Below are 27,662 nucleotides of genomic sequence, written 5' to 3'. Positions count from 1 at the left end.
GCCACGCCATGTGGTCACCTCCGGGGCAGGCTGCCACGCCATGTGGTCACCTCCGGGGCAGGCGGGAATTGAACTCGTGCGGAAATGGCTTTAGCTTCTCAGTGCAGTGCTTTAACCCGCTGCGCCACCAGGGAGGGCCAGAAATGTCATTCTTAAAGGACCATTTATAAAACCATGAAAGTGTAAAGGAATACATAATGGAAATGCAAATGTTAATAAGCCAAAGAGGCCAGATTATAGACCATGTGGGAGCCAGTCCCAGGGCTCTATGTGATGAAGACCTGGGCGAAGATGCTGACAACAAGAAGAGAGGAAATTATCAAAAGTTTAAGGATTAAATTGATAAAAAATCATGATTGATTTATTCTGGAGATTGAATTATAAATTTTTCTTTAAACAAGTCAATAAAAAGACATCTCTGTGTATTTAAAAAAAACAGCTTTGGAGGGTCATGTTTAGTATAGAAAATAAGATGAGTCTTCATTCTGTTGTAATTTCACTATTCAGAAACACTTCTAAGCAAAATCAAATGGCCATGCCTATGTAGCTATCATCCCACTTTGGAATTATTCTGTCACAGTAAGCAATTTGAACATCAGAAAGGCACTAGAGATACTACAATTCTACAATACATCAGGAATCATAGTGAGAGTTGGAGCTTATTCACATATTTAAACAAAATCTTAATACCAAGTTTAAAAAAAAAAAAGCCACAACAAAAACAGTGAACTCGGTTGAAAAATGTAACCTTTACATTTTTTTTAACTTTAGAATCTTCTAAACCAAGGCATTTATGTTTTAAGTAAATGCCAATATATGGGTCTGAGGAAGATGGGTGTATGTGTGTTTTATTCATCTTTTGTATAATATCTATCTAGGCAAGTAACTAGGTATCTAGATGAAAATATCTATCTCCTAAGCATAGATACAATGATAACTATTAGCGCATAGTTATTTCTAGAGATCTACATTTACCCTGTCTTTAAATTCTTTGTGATAACATTAATAATGGATTCACAAATATATGAAAGTTGCCATGTTCTTTCTATGATGAATTTTCATTTTGAAATAAATTAGTACTGAGGCAATGACTAATTTATGTGTTTGCTATTGTAACCCAGTGCAAAGCATATTATAGATTATCAGTAAATATTTGTTGAAAGAATAAAAATGTTCTTTCCACTATACCACATATTTATTGGATGTGATAAAAAATGTATTATATGTATATTTACATGTCTAAACATGCACATGTACACAGTCACTTTGAAGTTGGCTTCTCTGAGAAAACATTATGATAAGGAGGGAATACAATGACATATTTAAAATATTTAAAAATAAAAACTGCCAGTCAAGTATACTTTACTCTGCACGACTTTCCTTCTGAAAAGGGAAGTAAAAATAGAGGCCACTAATCACAATGCTTGATGCTTGAAATCTGTGAACCAAACATACAAAAATCCCTGGTCATTTCAAACAAAGATTTATTGTCCAGATATCATAAAGAGCTTGAGTACAAATTTTCCTATTGTCAACAATACGTAACTAGTGTTTTTTTCTTAAGTTTCTTATGTCATATCCATTAAAGGCCACAGGATCTTAAAAAGAAAATTCATGTGGAATGCTGCAAAAATCACCCATTCTCTAGGATCTGATACTTAAAAGGAATATTCATGAATTATAAAACAAAAACACAACCATTAAAATGGTCTGATAATTTGTATATGTACTGTTAAAAATAATACTTTCCTGGCCCTCCCTGGTGGCGCAGCGGGTTAAAGCACTGCACTGAGAAGCTAAAGCCACTTCCGCATGAGTTCGATTCCTGCCTGCCCCGGAGGTGACCACATGGTGTGGCAGACCTCTCTTGACCCGCCCGCTGCTCCTCTCAGCAGTGTACTTCGTCTATCTGCCTGTTCTACTCCCCACTCTGTCTCTGGTGAAGTCTCTCACCGCCCCGAGCCTCTGGCCTGTATCCCAGTTCTGTATGCATAAATAAATAAATCTTTAAAATAAAATAAAATAAAATAAAAATAATACTTTCCTGACTGTCTACATATAGAAAAGGAATGTTGTTACCACTTATCATGCTTACACATGCTAATCGAGTTAATTAATGTAAGGACAGTATAATAATACATTATTTATGAAAATAAATTTTAATTAACATTCTAAAAATTAGAGGAATTGTATTTTTAAATCATTTATTAACCTAATAACTCAGAGGAGGAATCAAATATCAACAACTGTTTTTTGAAAGGTTTACTAAGCAACCTTTAAATGAATAGAAATCAATACTGATCTAAAGGTATGTTCAATGATTCAAAAGAATAATGTCTTTATAGCTCTGTCACTGGTAAGTGTGTTTAGCTCTTTGGCAACCAACTGGGTGGCTACTGTGGCTTTGATCACCCCCACCCAAGTCCTGCACTCATTTCCCATCTTTTTTATTGGACAAATTTACTATTTGCTCAGTAGACCATACGCATCCATGCCCATAGTTCCGATTTACAGGTTTCTTCCCATGCCAAGCCTACTTTTTTGAACTGGAAGATAAACAAGTATTTTTCTAGAACATATAAAAAGGAAGAATATAACTGCAGAGTAGGATATATGTTGCATCTATTTCACTTCCTAGAGCCAAGTGATTTTCCAAAATAGCCAACTTATACCTCCCTTGGGGGAGTACAGACAATTTTGTGGTATTCTTTATATTCTAGGCAACACTTTGTATTACCTTTTTAACTTCTGTCCAAAAATTGGGTATGAAATATTAATTACTTATAGTTCTGATTGATATTACCTTGCTCACTACAGTGGTAGAGCATCTTCCATGTGGTTAGTGACCATTTACACTTTTTGTTGGGTTGAATGACTATTAATTCATCACTTATTTCTGCTTAGAATAATTTACTTAGTTATAGAGGAAATGGGGTGTTTAAAAGTACCAATCCTGGAGTTTATATTTTGAGATATAATCTAAGCTCATATCAAGTCAGAATCTAGGAAGTGGCACAATCATGACCAGAGATGGAGAACTGGGCTTAAATCAAAAAGAGAGCCTTCTCAGACAGGAAGCAAAGCTACACACATTGGAAGATGGAAGGTGGACACAAGTATGGTATAAGGCAAACATTTAGAAATCATCAAAAATGATAGTAATGTTATTAAAATTAAATTGAAGTATTAATTTAAAATGTTAAAATAGTCATTTAATTAAAAATGAATTTAACTATTCATCATCTTTAATGCACTGATGGAGCTCTGGCACTCAGGTAACACAGTGTGAGCCTCACACTGTATCTTTTCTACATACAGAGCTACTGAACAAGTTAGTTGTCTGAAGCACCATTTTACATTAATGCTCTTCTCTCCATGAGGTATAGTGATTGTTTGAACATCTGTTATGTGAGTGAGGGGGATAATTATTTTTAATAGAATGTGTCAACATACTTCAATGTCTTACTTTAAAAAATAATCATCCTCCTTTTACCTGAACCTTTATTTGTCATGAAAACTTATCTCATGACAACACTCTGTTCTTCTATCATTAGTTTCTAAATGACAGACATCTTAAGCCAGGTTATGAGGAAAAAAAACAATAAGAGCTTAAAAATGGACAGAACCTCCCTGGAGCTCAGCTCTTAGTGAGCACAGGCACAAAGTTCTATGCACATTCATCCAAACAGATAATATGTGAGAATAAATGCAGATAATGATTCTGGCATTAAGGAGAAAGGCATTAAATGAAAACACAATGAAACTCCTAAAAAGGTAATGAGCTATGGGGTCTCCCTGGTGGCCTAGGAATTATGTCTCAGATTATCACTGTGGCCTGATTTCAATCCCCTGCCAAAAAGCTGACCCACATGGCACAACAGACTTCTCCTCCTCACCTGCTGCTCTCTTCAGCAGTGTATTTCTGTCAATCCACCTGTTCTGTCTCCTCTCCCCCCCATAACTCTGGCCTATACCTCGGTTCTTCTACACATTTTTTTTTTAAAGATGAACTTAGACAAAAAAAAATTAAATGTAATGCATTATACATTTTGGGATGATATACATATTAATAGTTTATTTATTTTTTAAAGTTTATATGACACAATATTTCTTTTAAAAATAGATTATTTATTATTTATGCATACAGAATTTGGGTACAAGCCAGAGGTGCAGGGGCAGTGAGAATATTCACCAGGGACAGAGCAGAGAGCAGAACAGGCATATTGACAAAACACACAGCTGAGGGGAGCAGAAGGCAGGTCAGGATTGGTCTGTAACGCCATGTGGATCCCCTCCCACCTCCAGGGCTGGGATCGAACTCACACTGAAGTGGCTGCAGCCAGATGCAGTGCTACGTCCTAACCCGTTGTGCCACCAGGGAGGGCCAATACAGTTTATTTTTAAAATAACAGAAGTATTCTGAATTACACTTTTTCCCCTTAGCTGACTTTTCGTTAGATATTGATAGGAAAAAAAAATTACTTAAAATTTTATAAATGCTTTATAGCTTTCAAAGAATACTCATACCAATTTCTATAGCATTTGATGAAAAGGAATCTATTCTAGCTCAAGTTATGATTATCACTCTATATGTGCAATGATGGTGGCTTACATATGCTAAGAGACTTGCCCAAAGCCATAAGTAACAAGTGGTACAGCTGGGATTCAAGTGTAAGTCTCTCTCTCTCTGGCTACACAGCCAGTGATATTTTGCCATGTCCAAAAGCCCAGTGTGATATTCAGATAAATACCTCACACTGGGAAGTGAGCTGATATAGGTCACTGAATCCTTGATTGCTCTGGGAAGAAGTAGTAAAATACATCCAAAGTCAAATTTCATTGCTATGTTCATGGGAAATGCTATCTAAAACTGCAATCTATCTATGCCTTGGAAGAGTAAAGCGTTTGAACTTCCACTAAGGAAGAACAAAAGTGAAGCAAAGGCAAAGGGTTAGGAACTAACTTTACTTCCCTTCTGATGCCCTAAAATTCTAACTAGGATCAATTCATCTATGAAATCTGTGACAGACACATAAGCCTTGTATCAACGGTATTGTTCTGAATTATGGATGGGATCAAAGGAGAATGTGATTTTTCTCTCTGGTACAACTCAGCAGTTGTACCAGAATAGTACAAAAATAGTACTTGACCCTTCAAAGGGGAGAGAAGTGATTCTTTTGGTTGAACATAAATTTCCATACACATGGTGCTCATGTTCTTATGTTCTTTCTACATTCTAATAGTAGTTCCAACTTCTTTCATGAATACTTGCATAGGCTTTTGATCTGGTAGTATATATTCAGGAAAACTATAAGGAAAAAACAAGAGGTTTGTTTCCTCTGTGCATAGGAGTTTAGGATTATTGTGTTTGAGCAGATACAAGTAGACTGTCATCAGTCTTGTGTGATGACTCTGATAGTCCAAACAGTTCACAAGAAAGTCATTCAGTTTAACAAAACATTTTTTTTAGAGAAATTATTTTAGAAACAATTTTATATTATGTACATGTGAAATAAAACATAATACAGAGATCTGAGTTTCTGTGATCTAAGAAAATGAAGTTAATCTATTATAATCTATCAATTATTCTGAATCATGCACTGCCCTATATTTGGTTTTTGGCCTATGTTTGCATTCATGAAATTAATTTTCTTAGAAATTTTACACTCACTAAACTTACATTGGAAAAATATATATTCAGAGCTGGTAAGTTTGAGGGACAAAATTTGGGAGATTTTTTCAAGGAAATAACAAATGTCAGAAACAAGTAATATGAAATACAAACTACTGTGTCTTAGTTACAGACAAAATATTGGAGTTAGTTCCAAAACTGTGTTTTTCATCTTTTTTACAAAGTCTACAACTATTTAAGTATGGAAATATCTCTTTGTCTGAGATTTTCCTAATCACATTTATTACTACATGGATAGAATAGCAATAAAAAAGCATAAATGCACCCTAAAGTCACTATTAGCTATATATCTGTAAAAATAAACACGTTCACAATCTCTCCATATCAAAGGAATGCAGTACATTACAAAATACATTTTTGTTCCCATCATATTTTATACACAAGTGTGAAGTGAGATAAAAAGGAAAAAATATCCTCTCTAAATTTTGACTATTTTTTCATAACTTATTTTCTTTTTAGACACCTTCTGGAACAAATCCTCAAAAATAATGAAATGTCTTTACAAAATATTAATTTGCTTAACCCATGTGAAGTAGTATTTTCTGTTTTACAAATATGTATACGGCTTGGGTATATGTATATATTCTTTGACTACAAATAAACTTTGTTTTAATTCTAATGAAGCAAATGAAATTAGCTTCAACACTCAACGTTATAAATTAGATCTTTTCTCAAAAAAAAAAAAAAAACTTAATGACCCCTCCCCCAACTAAGTCCTCTTCTTCTAAAATAAAGAATTTTTTCACCATTGTGTCATGAAACAGGAGACTAATGTACCTGTAGTATTGGTGAGATTTTATATGCTGAATGACCCTAGTGAAGTCAAAAAGAGTCAAAATAACTCATTAAAAAAATGACCCCTAAAATCCTTAGGGCTCATAAATGCTGATGAAAAGAAGCCCATGAATTCACAGAAAATATTATTTTACCCTTCTTTTTAACCTCGTCTCTATGTCACTTCAATTGCTTGTACTCAGAATAATGATCCCTCAGCTCATAAAACTGAAGAACCAAGTATGTTTTCTTACTATCAGCAAGTAAGCATAAAAGAAGATAAAGAACATACATCTGTGGGACGTAGTAAATGGTATAACGGAAGGGGAAAATAAAATAAATCAGCATTTGTAGCCTCTAACAAAGTCTTCAATGAGTCATTCATGGGTATTTTAATGACAAAGCCTTGATACATATCATCTATATATTAATCCATAAATAAACGGCCTACTTCCTAAAAGGAATAGTAATTTTCTCAACTTCACTTTTAATTTTTCTATTTTCCATTCTCAACAGAGTAATGTTAACCACAACATGACACAGGACTTTAACTTAGGATCATGAAAAAAGTGGTTTTATATGGAGTGAGGAAAGTGTCTAGCTCCATTTGAAATTTTCCCCCAAATCTCTCACTTTGTAAAATTCTTTTTTATTATGTATTCATGTATTCTTCCCCCTGTTTTACAAACTCCTTAAGATATTGGGATTCTAAAAATAAATTTAGCAAAGATCCATCTATTCTAACAAGGATTCTGTGTACCTACAATGAAGCATTCTTATGAGGAACACAAGAGCAAATTTTAACCTATATTTTCCTTCAAGGTAGAAGCAGATAGTTTCTGGTGGAAAGACTGAGACCATACTGCTGCTTTTTGTCAGACAGTTATGTCTATTTTAAATCCACAAGGTCTACAACAGCTAGAAGAGGGCTTAGAAATTCATTTAAAATTTGTTGGAATGCCTGAGTGGCAGCAAAAGAGCAGTTAGAATTGAACTAGCAAGTTAGTATTTGCAGAAAGAAATTGTCCTCTTAAAGGGATTTTAAGCAACAGGCAGTCCAAATTGGTGCAGTGTATCCTAGCTGCCTAGCTTTTTATAGATCTTGCCATTTAACATACATTATGTAGATCACAATTTTATATTTAAAAATATTTTCATAATTGCTATTTTCTTTTGTAATTATAGTATTTTCTTGTAAATAATAATATTACTATGAGAAGTTTTCAGACTGCAAATGTCCTCTCTCTCTCTCTCTCTTTCTCTCTAGCTCTCGCTCTCTTGCTCTCAGCACAAGACTAATAACCCCTAGTCTTGAAGTTTCGTCTTTCAGTTTGGAATGTTTGCTTCCACAGAGGGAAATATATTGTTATTGACCAAATTTCAGTTCAGTGAAAAGCAGAAAGAGAGAGAGAGAGAGTACAAGAGGAAGATTCTGATGTTCATAAATTTTATTTTAAAGAAATTATATAAAATTAATCCAATTAAGAGAGTTCATCTAGCTAGTTTTTTTCTTCTAAAAATGAAGTGGCATTGTTCACATTAAAATGCAGATATGAAATATGATTTTGAAATTTAATTACATTAGATATGAAGGAGAGTGATTTAGGTAAATATGGTGACTATTACTAGATGACAATAAGATACATTAGAAAACAAGCAAAACTACAGGAGTTGCTGAACACAAAGATGTTACCTCCCTGCCAACATGTAAAACAGTCCTGTGGATTGATTAATATAGAGATTGCAATCGCTAGCGTGTATGTGTCCAGAGCCACTAGGAATCTTTGCTTCCTGTGTACAAAAATGTTTTGAATTCCAACAGCAGAAGTTGAATGTAAGGTTGAGAACACAGATTTTAGGTATAGAACTGGCTTTTGATTCTGACTATACCATTTATATTTATATGACCTGGATCTCGATTTTTGAGGTCTGTTAAATTAGGACAAAATACCTACCCTGCCAGTTTATTGTGAAGAGGAAATGAGTCAATACATGTAAATGACTTAGCACATTGTATAGAACAAAGGAATTAGAAGCTGTTCACAAGAACACTAGTAGTGAGATTAGAAATGGAAGTAAATAGCAGCAAAAGTAGTGAGTTATGTTCTTTATAACAAATTGAATGATTCTTTGTAAATCAAAAACGCCTGTGATCTCTTAAACTAGTGTTAGCATCTGAATAGAAACTTTTCTTACTGATAAAGGGACTCTGGTGGTGCTGAGATTAGGAGTCATCCTTGCTAGCAGCACCCAAAAGTTGAGGATAGAGAAAAAGAAACATGTTTAAAAGAAAAATCTCAGTTAAAAAAAAAAGTCTGTAACAAGCATTTCTTTATTCTTGAAGATGATAAAAAGGAACAATAATATTCTATAAGTCATGGATTTGTGATCAATTGGCAAGTCATTCAACAAAACCAGTGGGTAGTATCTTACATGGCTAAAGCTTACAATGCAAAGATCATCTTTTCTCCTTTGATTTGATCAAAATCAAAAATACAATATAGCCAAAACTATGCAGATTGAGTTCTTAAGATGCTGAAACAATTCTGAAAAAGCAAAATTCTGCCACTAAAATTTAGTTTCTTTGCTTCACAGTCCAAAAATGAGACATTCTTTGAAAAACATCAGTTTTCTATATCCAGATTCTATGTATTCGCTGTCTATATTCCTTATGTCCTTTTCTCTGAAATAATGAATAAAATGCAATAGTGTAATTACATCTTATTAGATATCCAGAAGGTTGGAGATCAAAATATGCCTACCCTGGTAGTCAGTCTGACACTATAAGACGTACATAATGTTAGGAGAGACTGTAAGTCCTCACAGACTAGGACTGTGGTGAATTTGTTTGGGGGATGGGTAGTGAGCAGAAAGTATGGAGAATGCTCACTCTCATCAGCTGAGACTTACACACAATGGAGGCTCATTGTTAGCCAGGTTGAGAACAGAAGCAGACCCAGAGAGACCAGTGTTTAATGTAGGCAAAGGAATCTGGCCTTTTGTTTGTTGACTTGACATTTTCCACTGTCTGTTAAACAAAATGTGTATTTCCATATTGAGAATGATCTGTAGATAGAATTGCCAGGCAGTCAAGTAGAAAACTTAAAATCTGAAGTAAGGAAAATGGGATTCATATTTGAACTTTTCCCTTAAAACATCACTAGTTGGAACAAGAAACAAAACCTCATACGTGTAGGGCCTTCCTCAATAAAATTAATAGTTTAGATTAAACATATTTTAAAAGACCCACCAGTCTAAAGTTCTCTGAATCATGAAGCAAAATAAAGCAAAGAACTAATTTAATTATAGTCTTTCAGCACAACGAGGTTGCTCTAATCAGGAAGGCTCCCCTGAAATACATTATTTTTCTCTTCTTTGGTTTGCATATATTATGTTTTCAATCAAGGCTGTATAATGCATAGTCCTGAATGCCTTCACTCAAATATATTCAAATTCCCTACAGCATTCAGTCATCTTGATTAAAATATCAACAGTTTATTTCAGATGGAGTAGTTCAAACACAATAATGCTCTGCAGGTAGCAGGTGTGCCTGAACTTTATCCAAATCTCTAACTGAAAAGGTGCAAGGGTCTTTTGTTTCTTGATGAAGCTAGATGCTTTTGCTATAAAAACAAATTATCCAACATAGTAAATTTTAAAATTCCCCCTAAATTATTTTAATGTATTAAAATCTATGTAACTGCTTATTAACCCCATCATAAATCAAGTGACTAGAAATATAAAATTAAATACATGTGTAAAAAACCGGTTAACTTTTATGTTGTAGGGCTCTTATTTTGCCCCTGAGTGTCTGTTTGTTTATTTTTCTTTCTTTTTTTTTAATCTTAAATCACTTGAGGAACAATCCACTTAAATTTAATGAGAAATACTGAAGGTAAATGAATTAAAGTCTAAAAATATAAAGTATTATCAAGAAAGGCTATGCTACTTTAAAAGTGAATTATTAAGAAATTCAGAAAAAGACATGATCCATATATCTTCATTTAGATGATCAACATTCAATATTATTCCATAGGAAGATAGAAACAAAACAGATTCTGTAGTGTTCTAATATTAGATTTCATAAACCGGCTCTCAAGTTGTAGCTCATCTTTTTACTTAAAATCTTGGACTTATTACTTAACCTATCTGAACTTTGGCTGAGTCACTCCTAAAATAAAATAGAGTAATAGAGGTCACAACTTTGCCCTGAACTGAATCTCATTTACACAGCAGTGAGTGATAACTAATAGCTCTTCTACATGGTAAAATTCACTGGTCTCAAAAATATAAATAAAATAAAACCTAGCTGTATTATAAAAAATTCTCGAGAAAATTTAACAAATTCATTACTATTATTTTTCATTCATAACTAATACTATCTTCAAAGGAAAGAAAAAAATTACCATTAACTTATCAATAAAATATTATAATTTACCCATTATGCTGATTTTAGACATAACAATTACATGTGTTTCAATTATATTCATTTAGTGAGAAGTAGTTGACATGTGACTGAAAGCAAGTAGTAACGATGAAAAGTATATACAATATGTAAAATGGCACTGCCTTTACCTAAACTTTAGCTTTATTGGGGTTTCCCTGAATTCCTTCCTTTATTACAGCAGCAGTTTAAAAAACATACATGCCCAAAGAAATATTATTTATTTTGTTTCCCTAAAAAAGAAAATTCCATGAAATATATATGGACATCAGTAAAACAGAATTCCATTCCGTTATTAGAATGGAACACTCATTATTTTTAACTGAGAAATATTGCTAATGGGGATGTGGCATGAACATAAGTTCTTCTTTACTTTGATTGAGATAACATTGGTTTACAGCACTATGTTTTTAAGATTTAGGATCACGTCACTTCCCTGAACTCAGACCACATGAATTTTGAATGAAACATACAAATTCCCATTCTGTCATTTATGGGAATGTAGCCACTGGTTATGTAACCATACGATGAGTAGATTATATCTATGAGCTTCCTTTATTCCCCCTTTACAAAAATGGAGCTTACAGTATTTAGCTCATAGCATTAAGTATTACGTGGAATAGTCTACATGCTAATGTTCAATAAATAATAGATAGTTGGTGTTCAATAAATAGTAAGTCTGTATAAATTATTGAGGTTGTGATCAATAATTCATACTACTTATTAGGATTTATTGTCATTATTTTTCATTGGTGTCATGCCTTTTACATCTGATTGCATGTATATATTCAGATTTATTTTACAAATTCTCTATAATGTTGTGTGTGCAATGCACAATAGCCATTTGTTCAGAAGGATTGTTTCCAGTAGTCCTGAGCTGTCCTGAGCCCAGCATCAGGCTCAGGAAGACTATCACTGATATTCTGAAGTCCCTGAATGCTGTAGTCCCTTTTCTGAAGATCCAAGAGGAACAAGTGAAGACTGAAACCTTAATACCACTGCTGAAAATTTTATGATCTGCTGAAATAGGACAAATGCAAAATAACAGCCAACAAGTAGAAGAATGTCTGGAGCTTGAGGTACCTAAAAAAGGAATAGTCAGGGTCTCCCCTGGTGGCACAACAGGTTAAAGCACCTCTTTCTGAAGCTTTCTGAAGCCACTGCAGCACGGGTTCCATGCCCCACCAAGGAACTGACCTACATGGCGTGACAGACATCTCCTGACTCACCCACTGCTTCCCTCAGCAGTGTATTTCTGCCTGTTCTGCTCCCCACTCTGTCTCTGGGGAATCCTCTCACCCACCACACCTCTGGCTCATATGCCAGTTCTGTAAGCATAAATAAATAAAATCTTAAAAAAAGGAATAATCATGGTGGGCCAAGTGGTGAAGGAAAGTTTTAAGAAAAGAGTGAATCTATCAGACTGTGTTGCACTTGGTATGATGAAAAAGCAAACAAGCAGGCATTCCTGACAACAGGCAGAGAGACACATCCAGAAGCTGTCCATGCATAAAAGAGACCACCTTAAAAGACAAGAAGAAAAGAAATAATAAAAGGCAGAACCCCTGCTCCTATTGAGTTTGCCATCTGGCTCAGACACTTTGGATCTCATGAATATGGTAAAATCCAGCATGGTAAATACCACACAGAAGATGCCTAGGCAGTACTTTGTTATGATGATCACAACTACATATGATATTAATGACCACAAAATGAAATGATTGTGCTAAGATGCATGGATATATGGATATATATACACACACACACACACACACACACACACACACACACATATATATATATATATATATAGAGAGAGAGAGAGAGAGAGAGAGAGAGATGGATATATGGATATATGGAGATATATATATATATATATAATCATATGTTATATAAAGCATTCCTTTTCACAACAAATGTCACTATGTAAAAACAGAAATATACTCTCAAAGTAAGTGGGCTTTATTTTTTCAGCATAGTAGGAAGACAGATCTTTAAAGTTACCGTTAAATTTCCATAGGAATCTATAGAAGGAACCACAGGACTTCAAAATTAGATCTCAACATGAATTAGTTTTGTTTTGTAATAATAAAGTTTGATACTATAAGAGAGGTGAAATGCAGACATGAGTGAAGCAAATAATAAAAGCAAAGTCTACAGAGCAGTACAAGATTCCTCACACAATAAACAATATAACTAAGTATAACATTCAATAGCATATTAGCATGCTACTTCCCACAATCCATTACTGTAAGTTTCCATAACTAATTATAAGAAGAAATCACTGCAATATTTTCTGTATATAGTATATTAGACAGGCTTTCCTGCATTATTCTAGAAGAGTCTCAAGTTATAAAGTTAACTTAGGTTTCAATAAAACACAGACTATACTACTATCAGCAATTCAGACATATGAACCCTTTGGTATTCTCCTCAGGCATTTTCTATCAGTTCCAGAGTACTTCACCAAAGCTCATGTGTGATAAAACAGCAACTGCCCCTGGAGCATAATTTTAAAATAAGTTTTCTGGGAATTCTGGGAATTCTAGCTTGATTTTTGAAATGAACACACACACACACACACACACACACAGATCTTTTTGACTGCTGTTTAAACTTGCTGAAGAGTAAAGGTGTATGAACTAAGTCTCATTAATATTAATACATGCTTGGTTATTTTGTTCCCCGAACACTGTCACTTTGTTATACTAAATTAAAGCCCTGACAGAAACATCCAATTAATCCTCAGTAAGAAAATGCATTACTGTGTCACAGTTAATAAGTGGTTCAATGCAATCAGACCTTGATCATTTTCCTGAGCAGTTGGGTCCTGTGCATGCTATGCTTGGAACCAGGATGTCTAACATTAGCTCCCTTAATGATTACACATAGGTGAGTTAAAATGGACAGTCATTCTCTTTTCAGATGTTCAAGCAAACTTTTTTTTTTATTATTTTTACTGGGGATGATAAGAGCTAAACAGAAGAAAAACTTATGCGTCTTAAATTGTTATCATAAAAGTGATTCTAGGATTTAGTCTGAGCCATGGGGTATGATCTCAAGCTCAACATTGGTCATCAGCACACTTTACCCACTCCACAAAGCATTCAAACCACAAGGCGCAACTACCTGGAATGAAAGAACACTTCTGGATATGTCAGTATAAGATGTCAATATTTAGGCACATTTCTCCTGTAGCATCAGCAATTCAAGGTCCCTTCCTTGCTAATATCCTGTGTCTCTTGACCATATGCTGCCTGCAGGAAACATAGAGTCATCACAGGTGAAGATCCTACCTTAATGAGCACTTGAATGGACCCAGTGGATTTTGCAGACATGAAATACCAGAAGCTCATGGTACAAGCAGTGTTGGATTCTTGCCACACAGCACTCTTGAGATGTGCTTCTTCACCCCGAAGGCCCACCGGAGTAGCCTCCAAATACAAGAAGTGTCCTGGAAACATGGACAGGATTCAAATGGAATAGAGCAAGGACAGAAGTCAAACAGAAATAACAATGAGAGAATTAGTTCAGCTTTTCCATCTTAAGAATTTTTAATTACATTTCATATGATCTGAGCTGCCAAAGGCATTTCCATTTGAAACAGAAAGGAAATCTAATAGCCTTGCTTCTCACTTACTGACAGAACAATTTCCAACTGTGTGCTAAAAGCAAAGTATTTCACAGTATGCAGATTAACTGATCTGATGAGATATTTATGCAACTAAATCAATATAGTTACAGAAATCATTTACTGGACCTTCAAAGTTCCCAGTTGTTGTAAAACAATGCAAAGATTACCTATGCAATCTAGTCAAGGAATATGATGAGCTTTCAAAAATGCAGTCATCTATTGGGTGTGTAGATAAAATACTAATCATTTTAATAAGCAACATAAGACAATAATAAACTTTATAGTAAGGATTCAAATATCCACAACATTTTATATGGGAATAGTTGAGTGTTTTGGACATAGATCTTTCATTCTTTGGTTAGTCTGAGTTGGAGAGCTTTGTTGTGTTTTGTTTTGTTTTGTTTTTTTCCATAGTCATGTGGGATATTAATATTGAGACATCTTTATCCTATCCTATAGCATCCAGGAAATCTTTATTTGTTGACCAATGAGTCTTAAACTTGACTTCATCTATCTAATGCAAATATAAACCATGCCCAACACTTTTCATATCTGTGATATACAGGTAGAAGAGCAACGCACTCGCCAGGTTTCAAGTCCTTTCCCTTCATACACACCATTTCATTTGAATTAAACAACACCCATTTGGTATACAGGGAAAATTTTATCATCTCAATTTTACAAATGATACATTTGAGAATCTAAAATGTTAAGTGACTTGCTAATTATCAAATGAATGACATCATTCAGGTGTCATTTATATGATTACACATTTTTGTCTTTTAAGAAAGTTACTTGATGGAAGTACACATTATCATCTACTTATAATCATGAAATATTAGATTTTTACTACTCCATGTTATAGGTTAAATTGTGCCCCCCCCCAAAAAAAAAATAAAGTTATTGAAATCCTAATCCCAGTTCCTTAATGTGCCTTTTTTGGAAATAGGATCTTGGCAGTTAACAAGTTAAGATGTAATCATTAGGTGGACCCTGATCCAATAAGACTCCATCCTAATAAGAAGGGAAAATTTGGACACAGATACAGACTTGATAGAGAACGCACAACGTGAACACATGGGGAGAATACCATCTTTAAACTTCGAGATGCCTGAGGCCATCAGGAGGTAGGAAAGATGCCTGAAACAGATGATGCTCCTTCACAGACTTTAAAAGGAATCAGCCCTACCAACACCCTGATTTCAGACATCCAGCCTCCAAAACCGTGAGACCATAAGTGCCCACTGGTTAAGCCACTCAAGCTGCAGCACTTTGTTATGGCAGTTCTAGGAGAGAGACCGACTCATTAAATGTTTGATTGATTTCGGAGGCCCAATGATGGTCTTGCTATAGTTCTCTGGCAGGTGTCCGCGAGACAATGTGATGTCCATTGTGGATATGATTAGAGCAACAGTAACAACCTAACAACCTACCATTTGCATTTCCAAGTGTGTGGTCTTCAGGAGGTCTTAGGCTTTGATGAGCACCAACCCCCAAAGCCCAATCAAAGTTTTCAGCCAGGGAGTTTTGCCAGCCACACCAGCCTTTTTCAAAAGTACAGGAGCTGCCACATTCACTTTCATCAGTATAATCTCCACAGTCATCTACAAAATTACAGCTTTGCTCTGGTCTGTAGCATTTGCCATTTTTACATTCCTGATAGCCCTGTGGGCAATAGCCTAAAAAACAGAACAAAGAAAGGATGAGGTGACACTACTAACACTTTCTGTAAGAGAAAATTCACATTAACATATATAGAAATAGAAGGAACATAGTAGTCATAGATGTTTGAGGGATCTGACATCTCACTGCCCTAATTTCCTTAGGATAAGGATTTCTATAGATCTCTAATAAGAATAGTTCATAAATGAAGAAAAAAGCAAAGCCTTATTTTATTGATTTAGTAAAGGATCCCAAGTCTCCTCAAGTCCATTATTTCTTGTTAGCTATGTTCAAGGATATAAATTAGATCTTAAAGGAGGGCTTTCTATTTTTTTTTTTATCCTGAAATAAAATCTTCCAGATACTAAGGGCTTACAAAGGGACATTTGGAAATGCATTCCATTGGCATCCTTACACTCCAAAATTTGTCAGAAGTGAAACATACACAAGCTATTTCCTTAGAAATAAGACAAGTATAAGTAATAATTAACTTTCCAACAAATTTTTATTGAGAAAGCTTATTTATTTGTGAGTTTTTTGGAATTTAGAAGCAATTTCCCTACAAAGCAAAGTCAACCACAAAGATTTATTCACGAAGAACTTAAGACAAAGAACAATGTTTTTGAAAACCTGAATTGAACTCATACTTAGACTTAATACTTAAGTGATTTGGATCACTTTGCAATGAAAAGGGGAAAAAGTGGGAGCTAAACTTGGAGAACTTGAGCAAATTAAAGGACTATTACTTATAGAGCCAGTGTCATAACAATGCCTGTCCCAAGCAGGTGATCAGTAAATTTTAGTCAAATAAATAAATGAAAGAAACTGCTTTGAAAATGATAAACTAGTTCAAGGTACTACTATCCTGATTAATATTCAGATAGAAAATAACCACCTTGTTTTAACTATATCTCATTAAGAAGTTGTTCAGAGATTCAACTTGCAATATCAGTTTTACACTTGTTCTCTGATACAAGAGTATCAGAAATTTTCTTCCTTCTCATTTTTCCCACCTACCAGGTAGAACTGATAGGATCACCCCCTCTTCACTTCTAGATGAAGCTTCCAATGGTCTGGAGCAAGTGATCTGGGGGGTGAAGGTTGGTGTGAATTAAAGGTAGAAAGTGATATGTCAGGGAATTATAGAACAGTGTTCAGGTAATGGGGAACACTTATTTGTAAGACTTCAAGTAGAAGATTTATGTTTTGGATCAGTATCACATTGTAGAAAATAGGGGCTGGGAAGGGAGAAATGAGAAGAGATGAATGGATGGTCACTTCTCATTTTGTGTGCTGAAAATGAGCTGTTCCTGGACAGCTCATTCAAGACTGCCTAATTAAATGGACTTTCCACTTGCAAAATCTTTGAAAATAAGTTTTAACCATGTATTCTGCCTCTAACGAAACATGTTTGTTTGGTTAATTGCTAACATTTATCTGTCTTGCAGTGTGGATCAAACTATTTTAATTTAGGTGGCCAGTAGTTTTAGTAGATTGGGGTAAGAAAAAAGACCTTTAATGTTTCAATTACAGAGTTAGAATCACAACATTAAAGTATTTTTTAGCTACACAGAAATGGAGATCACTTTCATTAACCCCTCTCATTTATAGATGAGAATACTGAAGATTATAGATGTTAAATGACTTGCTGTGTTTTCAAAAACTGAGGGGAAATTTGGACTTGCATCCTTTTAAAAGTAAAATTAAAATGACTTGAAAAGAAAAGCAATGATATCAGGTCAACTATTATAATACATAAGACTACTGAAGAACAAAAGGTATTTTGACTAATAGGTGTGTTTTTCTCATAGGCCTTTTGAGAACATAACAAATTACTACATCATTTAAATTTATACAAGTTGGCATTTGTATTGATTCTGTCAATTCCAATTTGAGAAGCAAAAAAAAAAAAAACTTGTTCTCAAAATGCTTTTTCCAAAGAAACTGTATCAAGCTAAAATCTAATTCGTATACAACAAACAATAAAACAATTTGGATATATTTCTAAATAAAAACATCTATAGACCCCAATATATTGCATGATCAATATCAGCAACAGTTTAGAATAATAAATATGATGGTTTTACTTTTAAAAAACATAAATAGTTCCATAATTAGATATATAAAGCAAATATTCAACAGTATTAATTTTTAAGAGAAAGTAGTAATAAAGTTCACTGCCAAATGTATTGCACCCATAAAAAAAAAAATACAGCAATGACATATTTTTGATAAATGTCAAGGGAATTTTTCAACCAACATCATTTATCTATTTCCAAATTATTGTTATGCCTGTTGTTTCCTCCAAAGAAACTAGTTTTCTGAATAAATTTTTCTAAATAACTCATACAGATGGAAAAAATGTTCAAGATCAATTATCTGGAAGGAAATCAAAACCACAATGAGATACCATCTCACTCCCATGGAATAATGAACCATAGCAAAAACAAACCAGAAACAATAAATGTTGGCAAGGGTGTGGGGGAAAAAGGAACCTTAATGCTCTGTTGAAAAACCACAAAAATTGCTAAAAGAAAGACCCTAAATAAATTGAGATATATAACAAGTTTATGCATAATTCTTGCTAAATTTACATGTAATTCAACATAACTCCAATCAAAATGTCAAAAGGACTTTGCAGAAATTAACAAAATGATTCTCAAATGTACTATGGCCACACTGATGACCTGATGAGGATATGTAGTTCAGAAATGGACTCATAGACATATGCTCACCTGATTTTCTAATGTGTGACAAATTAGTGTGAAGGATTTTCAACAAAAAAGCATAAACTAAATTATATTATTGAAGAGCAATAAATAAAAAACTGGAAAAATAATCTACAAAGTATAAGGCCTATACTTTTCAAAGATGACAACATCAAAAGATAAAGGCTGAAATAAGAGAAAGCTAAAAATAAATAAATAAACAAGCAAGCAAATAAATAAATAAATACTAATGCAGTGCATGATTCTGAGCTGAATCCAAACCATGTATAAAGCAAAACCTGCATAAAGGATATTGCGGAGAGAGAGGCACAATTTGAACAAATTGGAATGATTACTTATAGATGGAGAATAAACAAAGGAAACCCCAGGGCAGTTCAGTAAGTAATGATTCATTAGAAGGTTAAAGCTTTAGTGAGGCTAGTTTGGGAAGAGTCCGTGGAAGTTGTATCTTCTCAGATGGGGTACTATCAGGTATATAAATTAGGTAATAATACTATATATGGGTTAAATTTAACTATACATTCTGCTTTAGAAAACAGAATACTGGCCCTCCCTGGTGGCGCAGCGGGTTAAAGCACTGCACTAAGAAGCTAAAGACACTTCCGCATGAGTTCAATTCCCGCCTGCCCCGGAGGAGACCACATGGCGAGGCAGACCTCTCCTGAACCGCCCGCTGCTCCCCTCAGCGGTGTACTTCGTGGATCTGCCTGTTCTGCACCCCACTCTGTCTCTGGTGAAGCTTCTCGCCGCCCCTGAGCCTCTGGCTTGTACCCCAATTCTGTATGCACAAATAAATATATCACACTAAAATGCTTCAGAAAAAGTAAGATTTTATATAAAACAAATGAGCAAACTGATAATAATTTGAGAATCTGTATGCCTAAATTCCTGGCATAGTTCTTGTAATATTTCTATGAACAGTAAACTAATTTTGTTTAAGTTGAAAAGTCATTTTTCAGTTATTAAGAATTCCCTCCACTGGCATCCTTTGCACTCAGAAAAAAAGCCAACGTCTTTCAAGTGTCCCCACAGACACTATAATCTTCCCCTATTTTCTCTCTCTTATTATTGACCTCTAGTCAAAGATGACTGGGAACACACCTGTAGTTGAAAAATTGGAACTAGAACTAGAGAATAAACAGCAAGGGGAACCCTGAGGCAGTTGAATAAGATGGTATTAGAAATGACTTACAGTAGGATTACAGCTTCAGTTAGCCTATTTTGGGCAGAGTCCAAGGGAGTTGTGTTTTTCTCAAGAAAACTCTCAGGAACCAGAGATAAATCTATAATTGGGTATCTTTATAAATTTAATTAATATAAGGGAAGATTAGAATAGACTAACACTTTAAATGGTTAGAGACAGTTTTGAGTTATATGAGTCATGAGTTAGCTCAGTCATTTGAGACAATGTGTCTTGTCTGTGTTTAAGCTCAGTGACAAACTGATCTTGTTTTTGCCTTGCACCATCATCATCCCAGAATGGCTTTGTCTGATGTGGATGCCACAAACCTGTTTTTCAACTATCAACGACAGCATCTCTAAGACCTAAATGAAAGCACCAGGTCAGGTTCTTATGTCAAGGGTTGCTTCTCATTTTTCACTTTCAATTCTATTTATACGGCAGGATGGTTCAGTGGGGCAGGTGATATAAGGTTAGAAAATAAAACCCTTTGGTTGTTTTCTTTGCAGAAAATAAAAAATGGCAGATGAATTGCTTTGGGACACATTAGAAGATATCTGAAAGACCTGAATTACATAAATGTATATACATATTACGTAATATGTATATATTAATCCTTTTCACATTGCTCTTTTAAATTTGCAGTAAAAACTTGAAAACTTAATGTGCTGTGTGAACGGCTTTAATGCTAGCATAGAAGTATGGAAAGAAATTCCACAAAATAGATGACAGGTGTTAAAATATTGGCAAAAAAAAGCTAGATGAATTATGTTTTACACTAAGGAAAACATGGAAGGAAGCCTAGTAAGAAAAGAAACCTCCAGGCTTTACAAAGAAGAGCATAATGTGGTTCCCCACTGGCTTGAGTTTACAATATGGCTGAAGCTGTAATTCAGGAAACAGCAGGTTTCTGAGTCAATGTTTCTTGGGCAATGCTACTAGCCTGAGGCTTGGGCTTAGCCTTCAACTGGGAACAAATTGCAAACTGGTCCAAATACTTTCCTCCAGCCTCCATGTTCTTCATTCCAAACAGTATCAATACAAATGTGCAAAGAATACACTCTACAGTCCTGACAGATTTGTTCCAGATGGATGATTTAGGCCTCAATTATGTAATTACTCATTTTTAATAACAAATGAGTCTGTATATTATGCTAACATTATAAAGCTAACATAGAGCTAAGGTTAATTCTATATTGGAAAAGCACTCAAACAAGAACTCAAGGGGCCTATAAAAATGAATATTCCTTAAATGATTCTCACTCTGAAAGAAACTTCTGATTTTTTCATGAAACAAGCACACTTTGAGGTTCTAATTTATCATGTTGAGAAAGGTAAAATAATGAGATTAATCATTAAAATTCATGGTTTTCTTAAGTTTTAAATTCAACTATGAGGAATATATAAAGACAGCCCAGTCAGAAACTGGGCACTTAAGGAGAACCTGTTTTAGCTGAGACACTATGAGCCTTGATCCAGAACAAAATTCTAGGTAGGATCTAAGACTAAATCTCAAAATCAAAATCACTTTAGAAAAAATTATATTTTCTATTTTTATGCAATCAGATTTGCTAATTCTTCCTTTTATGGTTTTTGACAATTCCATTTGAAATAATACTTCCCTATTTTGCCTAATACTGTATGACTTCATTTATTCTTTTTTAAAGGTTGCATAGTTTTGATTTACCTAAAATATTCTTTGGCATATGGGCTGAACAATAACCTCTGAAGAGAAATACATATGCATGACACCTATGCTCATCTATTTACTGAATACCTCTGCAAAGACATAAGAAATTAAAGATTGCCTTGGAATAGGAACATAAACACAGAAAAGAAAGGAAATGATTTGTAACCGATGCCCCTTTATGGTTCTACAATATGTGTATATTTAAATATTTGCTTTATTTAAAGAGTAACACTATCAGGTTAGGACAAAAGCTTGCAATGTCAGGTGCTTGTCCAAAGACAAAGAAAAGTGTTGACATTGTCACGGCTCAGCAGAGGAATCTTGCACAGACACTATGATGTATGGGAAGGAGAAGGCTGAACACTCCAAATGTCTGTGGAGGAAGTATGAAGTCAAGGGAGAACCAAATTTCAGTTTAGAAAAGAAGACATAAGAAATGAAATGGTGTATGAAAGCATTTAGTATCTATATACTAAATTTATAGCACACAACACATTACAAAATGTAAAGGAACCAAGGAATGTAAGCATGTGAAAAAAGGAATCAAGAGAAACTCAGTAAACATCATGGGTACTTTCCTCCCTTTATTTCCCACTAACACTTTCTGATTTTACCTTTTTCCTGTCTCTTAATTCATCCACTTTTTCTCAAGGTACACTCTGATCAATGAAATAGCTTCCTAATTGGTTGTTCTGCATACACTCTGCCCCTCCTGCAATTCACATCCCACACTGTAAGTCAAAGTGGAAATTGGATCCCTACCCTGCCTAAATGTTTTCAATGTAACCCTCTCATAGTTAAAGACCAACTTTGTTAACTTGCCCATACATCAAATCAAATCAAGACGAAATTTGTTAACTTGACCTAAAATCCAATGAATGTCTATGCAAGTTTCAACTTTCTAAATTTATCTTCTAACACACGCATCTCAACTCCCTACCACAGACCTACAGGTTTTCCTGCAGTCCTTCTAATCCCAGATACTTTACTTTATGTGGTAGATGATCTACCTCCAGCATTCCTCCAAAACTTGGTCAAATACCTCTATTATAGTCTCTTGTGTTGTTCTTCTTTAGCGAACTTTACTAGTAGCGTTGTACATATCTCCATTCACATAATGTACTCCACCACTATCTCTGGGGTCCACGAGGGACTGACATTGGCATGCCCTTAAAAAGTGCTCACTGCACATTAACAGAGTACATCTACTTGCTGATTCTCAATGATAAACACTTAAAGCTTACATAACAATATAAAGCAATGTCACTTTAATAAAGAAAAAAGAACAAATGAATGTACTGAAAGAAGCACTGAGTGAGCAGCATGCACAAGCAAGAGCTATCTAGGCGCTGGCTGACAGAGGAATTGGTATTTTGGTTGTTGGACAAGGATCTTTCCAGGTTTCATCCTTTTATTTTGGTTAGTAATAGCAGCTATTCAGTTTGTTCAAATACATATTTCAAATATTTAAGCAAAAATTTCCGTATTATGTCTCTAGACAGAATACTAAAGTCACAATCCCAATTTAATACTACCTTTATATAATTTGATCCTATAACAAGGCATTTTCCCTGTAAAGCCTGCTGACCTGGTAAAAACAAATTGTATGTAATAAAACTGACACAATAATTTAATTCAAAGGGGAAAATAAAAATGATGGTCTAAGCCAAATTCTATTAATAGAAAACAAAACAAAGCCACACTATTTATATTCATAAACAGCATTCCCATTAGTACAGCATATTATGTTTAAAATTAACTGGGATAAACTGTTTGAATTCATCTTACTTCATTCATCTTTTGACTTTTTAAAAACAGGATTAGAAAATGGGTGACTTTTCCTTAAAATGTGTATCACCTACCTGTCGGAGACCAGCTCCAACTTTTGAGGTGTCTGGAGGCAGGACAGGCAGGACCCTAAGATGGGAAGGTGTCGGCGTGCAGAGATTCCAAGAAGGGGAGAGGGAGTGAGGAAGACATGGGAGTTGGAGTTGGGTGCAAATCTTCCTGCTCATCTTTTTGCAGGTCTTTATTTATACTGTTTAGCAAGATTTAGTTACAATAATGCCTTAGGTAAGTTAATAAGAAACCGACATAAAAGTTTCAAAGGAAGAGGGGAACAATGCATCTTTTTCCTTCTACTTTATGGCACACTATACTATACATCTTTGCGATAACTTTCATGTATACGGATGTTTAACTGTGACTTTAAAGGATCAGGGTCTGGGAAAGGATGAGCTGTTAGCAAAGGATTTAAGAGTCCTAGGGAAGGAATAAATTGTGTTAGCATAGTCATCAGTGATAGCCTAAAGAGAAGCTAATGGCTAATTTAAGGTTAGCAAGGAGTAGCTAGTGTTTGTTTAGGAAGAGGTTAAATAAGATTAGCAGAGAGTAGTTAGTGATAGTTTTAGGAAAAGAGTAAATTAAGAAGAAGTTACATAGTTGTGCATTAAGCAAAACCTGTGTTGTTAATGTTGGGAAATTGTCCATGAGTCCTTATGCCCTGAGAGTTATCTTAAGAATCGCTTTTTGTCAAAAGGCCAAAGAAGTTTTCCAGGAGTCTTGATGCTCTGGGGTCTTATCTCTCCAGGAGCTTGCCTTTTGTCTTCAGTCAAAGGAATTTCCTGCCCAGGAGCAGCTCAGCTTGTACTTTGCCCAGGCCAGGTAGCCAATTTAGAGCTAAGGCAAGCCAGTTACAAACTGATGTTGCTACAATATTTTTTGATATTATGATTATACAAAAAAGGGAGGTCATAACATAAGTTAGCAGTGGAAATTCTGATATTTCAGAGCTTTTCCCGAGCTATCCGGAATCTGTCAGACGATAGCCATTGCATAGCTTGTGTCACCTACCTAAAGTAAAATTTTTTTCAGTATTTGTACATATGACAATATGAGCTCCTGTGAATACCTGGGTAGTGAATATTTCACAACATTATACATACATGGATATATTTCATGTATGCATATGTCAAGTTATTATATTAATTTAACATATATAAGGAAAGTTAAAATAACTGAATTATAACTTTAAAGTTAATAGCAAATTTTAGTCATAATGGTAACTACTATTTATTAACCATCCTCTATATGCTTTATTCTAGCTATTTCATTCATTTTATTTCTAGTCCTGCAAACAACACTGTAAGAAATGTTATTCCATTTTCAACTGTAGAAATTAAGGATAAGGAACCTAAAGAGTAATTTTTAAGGTTATAGCATCTAGTGTGTATGACTTTAGTTCCTGACTTTAAAAAATTTACCAAATATACATACAACAAAATAATAAGATATTAATAATGGCTTATAATGGAATTATCAAATGTTTAATTCTGCCACACACTGTGGGATGATTGCTGTGTACATGTTACATAATCATCAAAATCACCCAGTGATACAGATACCACTGGCACAGAGTATCTATCATGGAGTTGCCCCTGAACTGAACAATTTATGTCTTACTATTAAATACTTAATCTGATTAAACAGATTAATGAAATATGCTAGAGGGAAAGGATAAAAGTCCTAACTTCATGTGTCTATTTGAGCAATAAAATTCATATACTATGTCCCTTTTGTTTTCATTTCTGTGCTCACTAGACTTGGGATAATAATGGGTAGGTCATAATTGTTGCCTTATGAAGGGAGGAAAATCCCCCCTTTAAAGTATCTTATCCTTATTACTTTTTATTGTAGTAACATTGGATTACAATGTTGCTTCTGTTTTAGAGGAATAGATCTTTCCCTTACCTGCATTCATTATACCACACCCACTCCTAACCCTGAACATGTAGCAACAATAAGGAATTTAGGAAACCTGGGTTGCTGTGTCTACATCTGTTGGAGAATCTTCCAATAAACTATGAGAATAAACATACAATGAGTCACCATGATTAGAATCAAACGTTTCGTCCAGTCAATTACAGTCTCACACGGAGGGCAGGTTATTCTACCTCTTAGTTGAAAGCAGAAAGAGCTGACAAACATGTCAATGAATGGATAAATTAGATTTTGTAAAAACTGGGTAGGTGTAGTTTATTAGCGTTTTTCTTTGTATTTCCTTGCAGTAAGAATTGAAGTGGTCAAGCTGGTGAATTGATTGTATAAGTCAATAAAAAGGGAGTACTAAAAGGAATCTAGATACAAAAAAAAAAAAATGAACCTACAGAAGAATAATAATTGGGCTACAAAGTCACTTTGAGAGTTTCACAAAAGGGAGGTAGAAGCAATTACACAAATCAGTGGCTGAAGGATATAGTCATATTATTTGCTTAGAAAAGCCACAGCAGCACTGAATACTATATTATAAAGAAATGTCTCCCAGCGATGTAAAATAAAGTACTATAAAAAAAATGAAGGAAGAAATATTGAAGTGCAAAATGCCTGAATTTATGTTGAGACAAAGCCTCAATGGAGACTTAAAGTTCCAGGGTGTGACTGATAAACGTTCTCAAGGCCACAAAACTGCCTTACACCCAGATAACTGCTTAAGAATCTCCTGCCACTGTTCTCCCTGTTTGCTTCCAAGTATAAATGGGCCACCACTTAGACAATAAATACTCTTACCTAACTGCTCATGGCTCAGACTTTGGAGAAAGATCTTCTCTGGACCTGCCAGCATAAATAAAGATTTTCCCTCCTCCTCTCTGAGGGCTGCCTGGTCCCCAAACAGAATTAACATTCAACAGAAAGAGAGGAAAAGTGAGTTGGAGGCAAAAGGCAGTTGTCCTTTGTAGGGATCTCCAGACAATAACATTTGAGTAGAAGAGTCAAAGAGCAGGATGACACTACAACATTTGAGTAGAAGAGTCAAATAAAGAGCAGGATGACACTACAACATTTGAGTAGAAGAGTCAAATAAAGAGCAGGATGACACTACATAAGGCTAGTTAAGAAATAGCCAGTTGGAAGCCCTATAGAGGGAAAGGATTTGGAGTTTTGGAAGGTCATCAAGAAGTGAATGTGGCTAGATTCTAAGGAGCAAGATGCTGAGTCCCAGGGGAGGAGCTGAGGTATGGCGCAGAAGGCAGGCTCTGCAGTTTTTATGGGCTATTATAAGAACTTTGGCTTTACTTTGAGATGGTAAGTGACTGACTTTCATGCTTACAATCATGGGATATTTGAAACATACGAAATAAAAGGATCTTTGGCTGGCACATGGATGGAAGGTGGGCTATACAGAGTAGCAAAGAAAATGGAGAAAGTGAAGTAGGAGTCTATTACAGCAGTTCCTTTGCACAAGGAGGAAAATCTAGATTAGCAGTAGAAAGAGTATTAACCAAGTAATATTGAGAACACAGTGATTATTCAACAAATGTGAGTTATTGTCGTTAGAATGTCAGCAGCATTGGTGAAAAGTAGATTAATTGGAAAATATTTGCAAGAACGACCCCATATAAATATTTGATGGATTGAAAATGGGTTGATAATCAGAGTGAGAGAGGCCAAAAATTGCTTTTAGGTTTCTGACATGAGAAACCAGATGAATGAAATAAGCACTTAACTGAAGTGGGTCATGAGGAAAACTCAAAGCAGTGGAAAGTCCTATTTTATTGTAATTCACCAAAAAATAATTTAGACTCATACTAGAAAATAATGCAAATGCTTTATTAATATAAATATTTCACAGGACACTAACATATATTACCTATTATCCTCATCTCAATTTCCAGAAAGATGCAGGGATCAAAATCCTTTGTATAGGTGAGAAAACTGAGCTTGAAGGAGGCATAAATGGCTTTGAAGTCTATAAATCATAAGATACATTATCATAGCACATAATGCACTGGCAAATATTGAGTGTACTGCTGTATTCAACTGTTTTCTCTGGAGAAAGATAATGCTAAATTTTTCTTGA

General features: G+C 34.7%; 1 protein-coding gene across 1 annotated transcript in view; it reads right to left on the bottom strand.

Moving 5' to 3' along the window:
- The window catches only part of MALRD1 (MAM and LDL receptor class A domain containing 1), a 336,021-nt gene that overhangs the window by 152,758 nt on the left and 155,601 nt on the right, over positions 1-27,662 (bottom strand). The window contains exons 28-29 of the mRNA XM_012731266.1: positions 15,978-16,223; positions 14,207-14,364 (exon numbers count right to left, since the gene is read on the bottom strand). Coding sequence (XP_012586720.1) covers positions 14,207-14,364; positions 15,978-16,223 — 404 coding nt within the window. The remainder of the gene's footprint in view (positions 1-14,206; positions 14,365-15,977; positions 16,224-27,662) is intronic.

This window comes from Condylura cristata, unplaced genomic scaffold, assembly GCF_000260355.1.
Source record: "Condylura cristata isolate star-nosed mole 26May11 unplaced genomic scaffold, ConCri1.0 scaffold00030, whole genome shotgun sequence".
Classification (NCBI taxonomy): Eukaryota; Metazoa; Chordata; class Mammalia; order Eulipotyphla; family Talpidae; genus Condylura; species Condylura cristata.
Note: the sequence above shows the minus strand (reverse complement) of the source record. Positions and strands in the feature narration are given on the sequence as shown.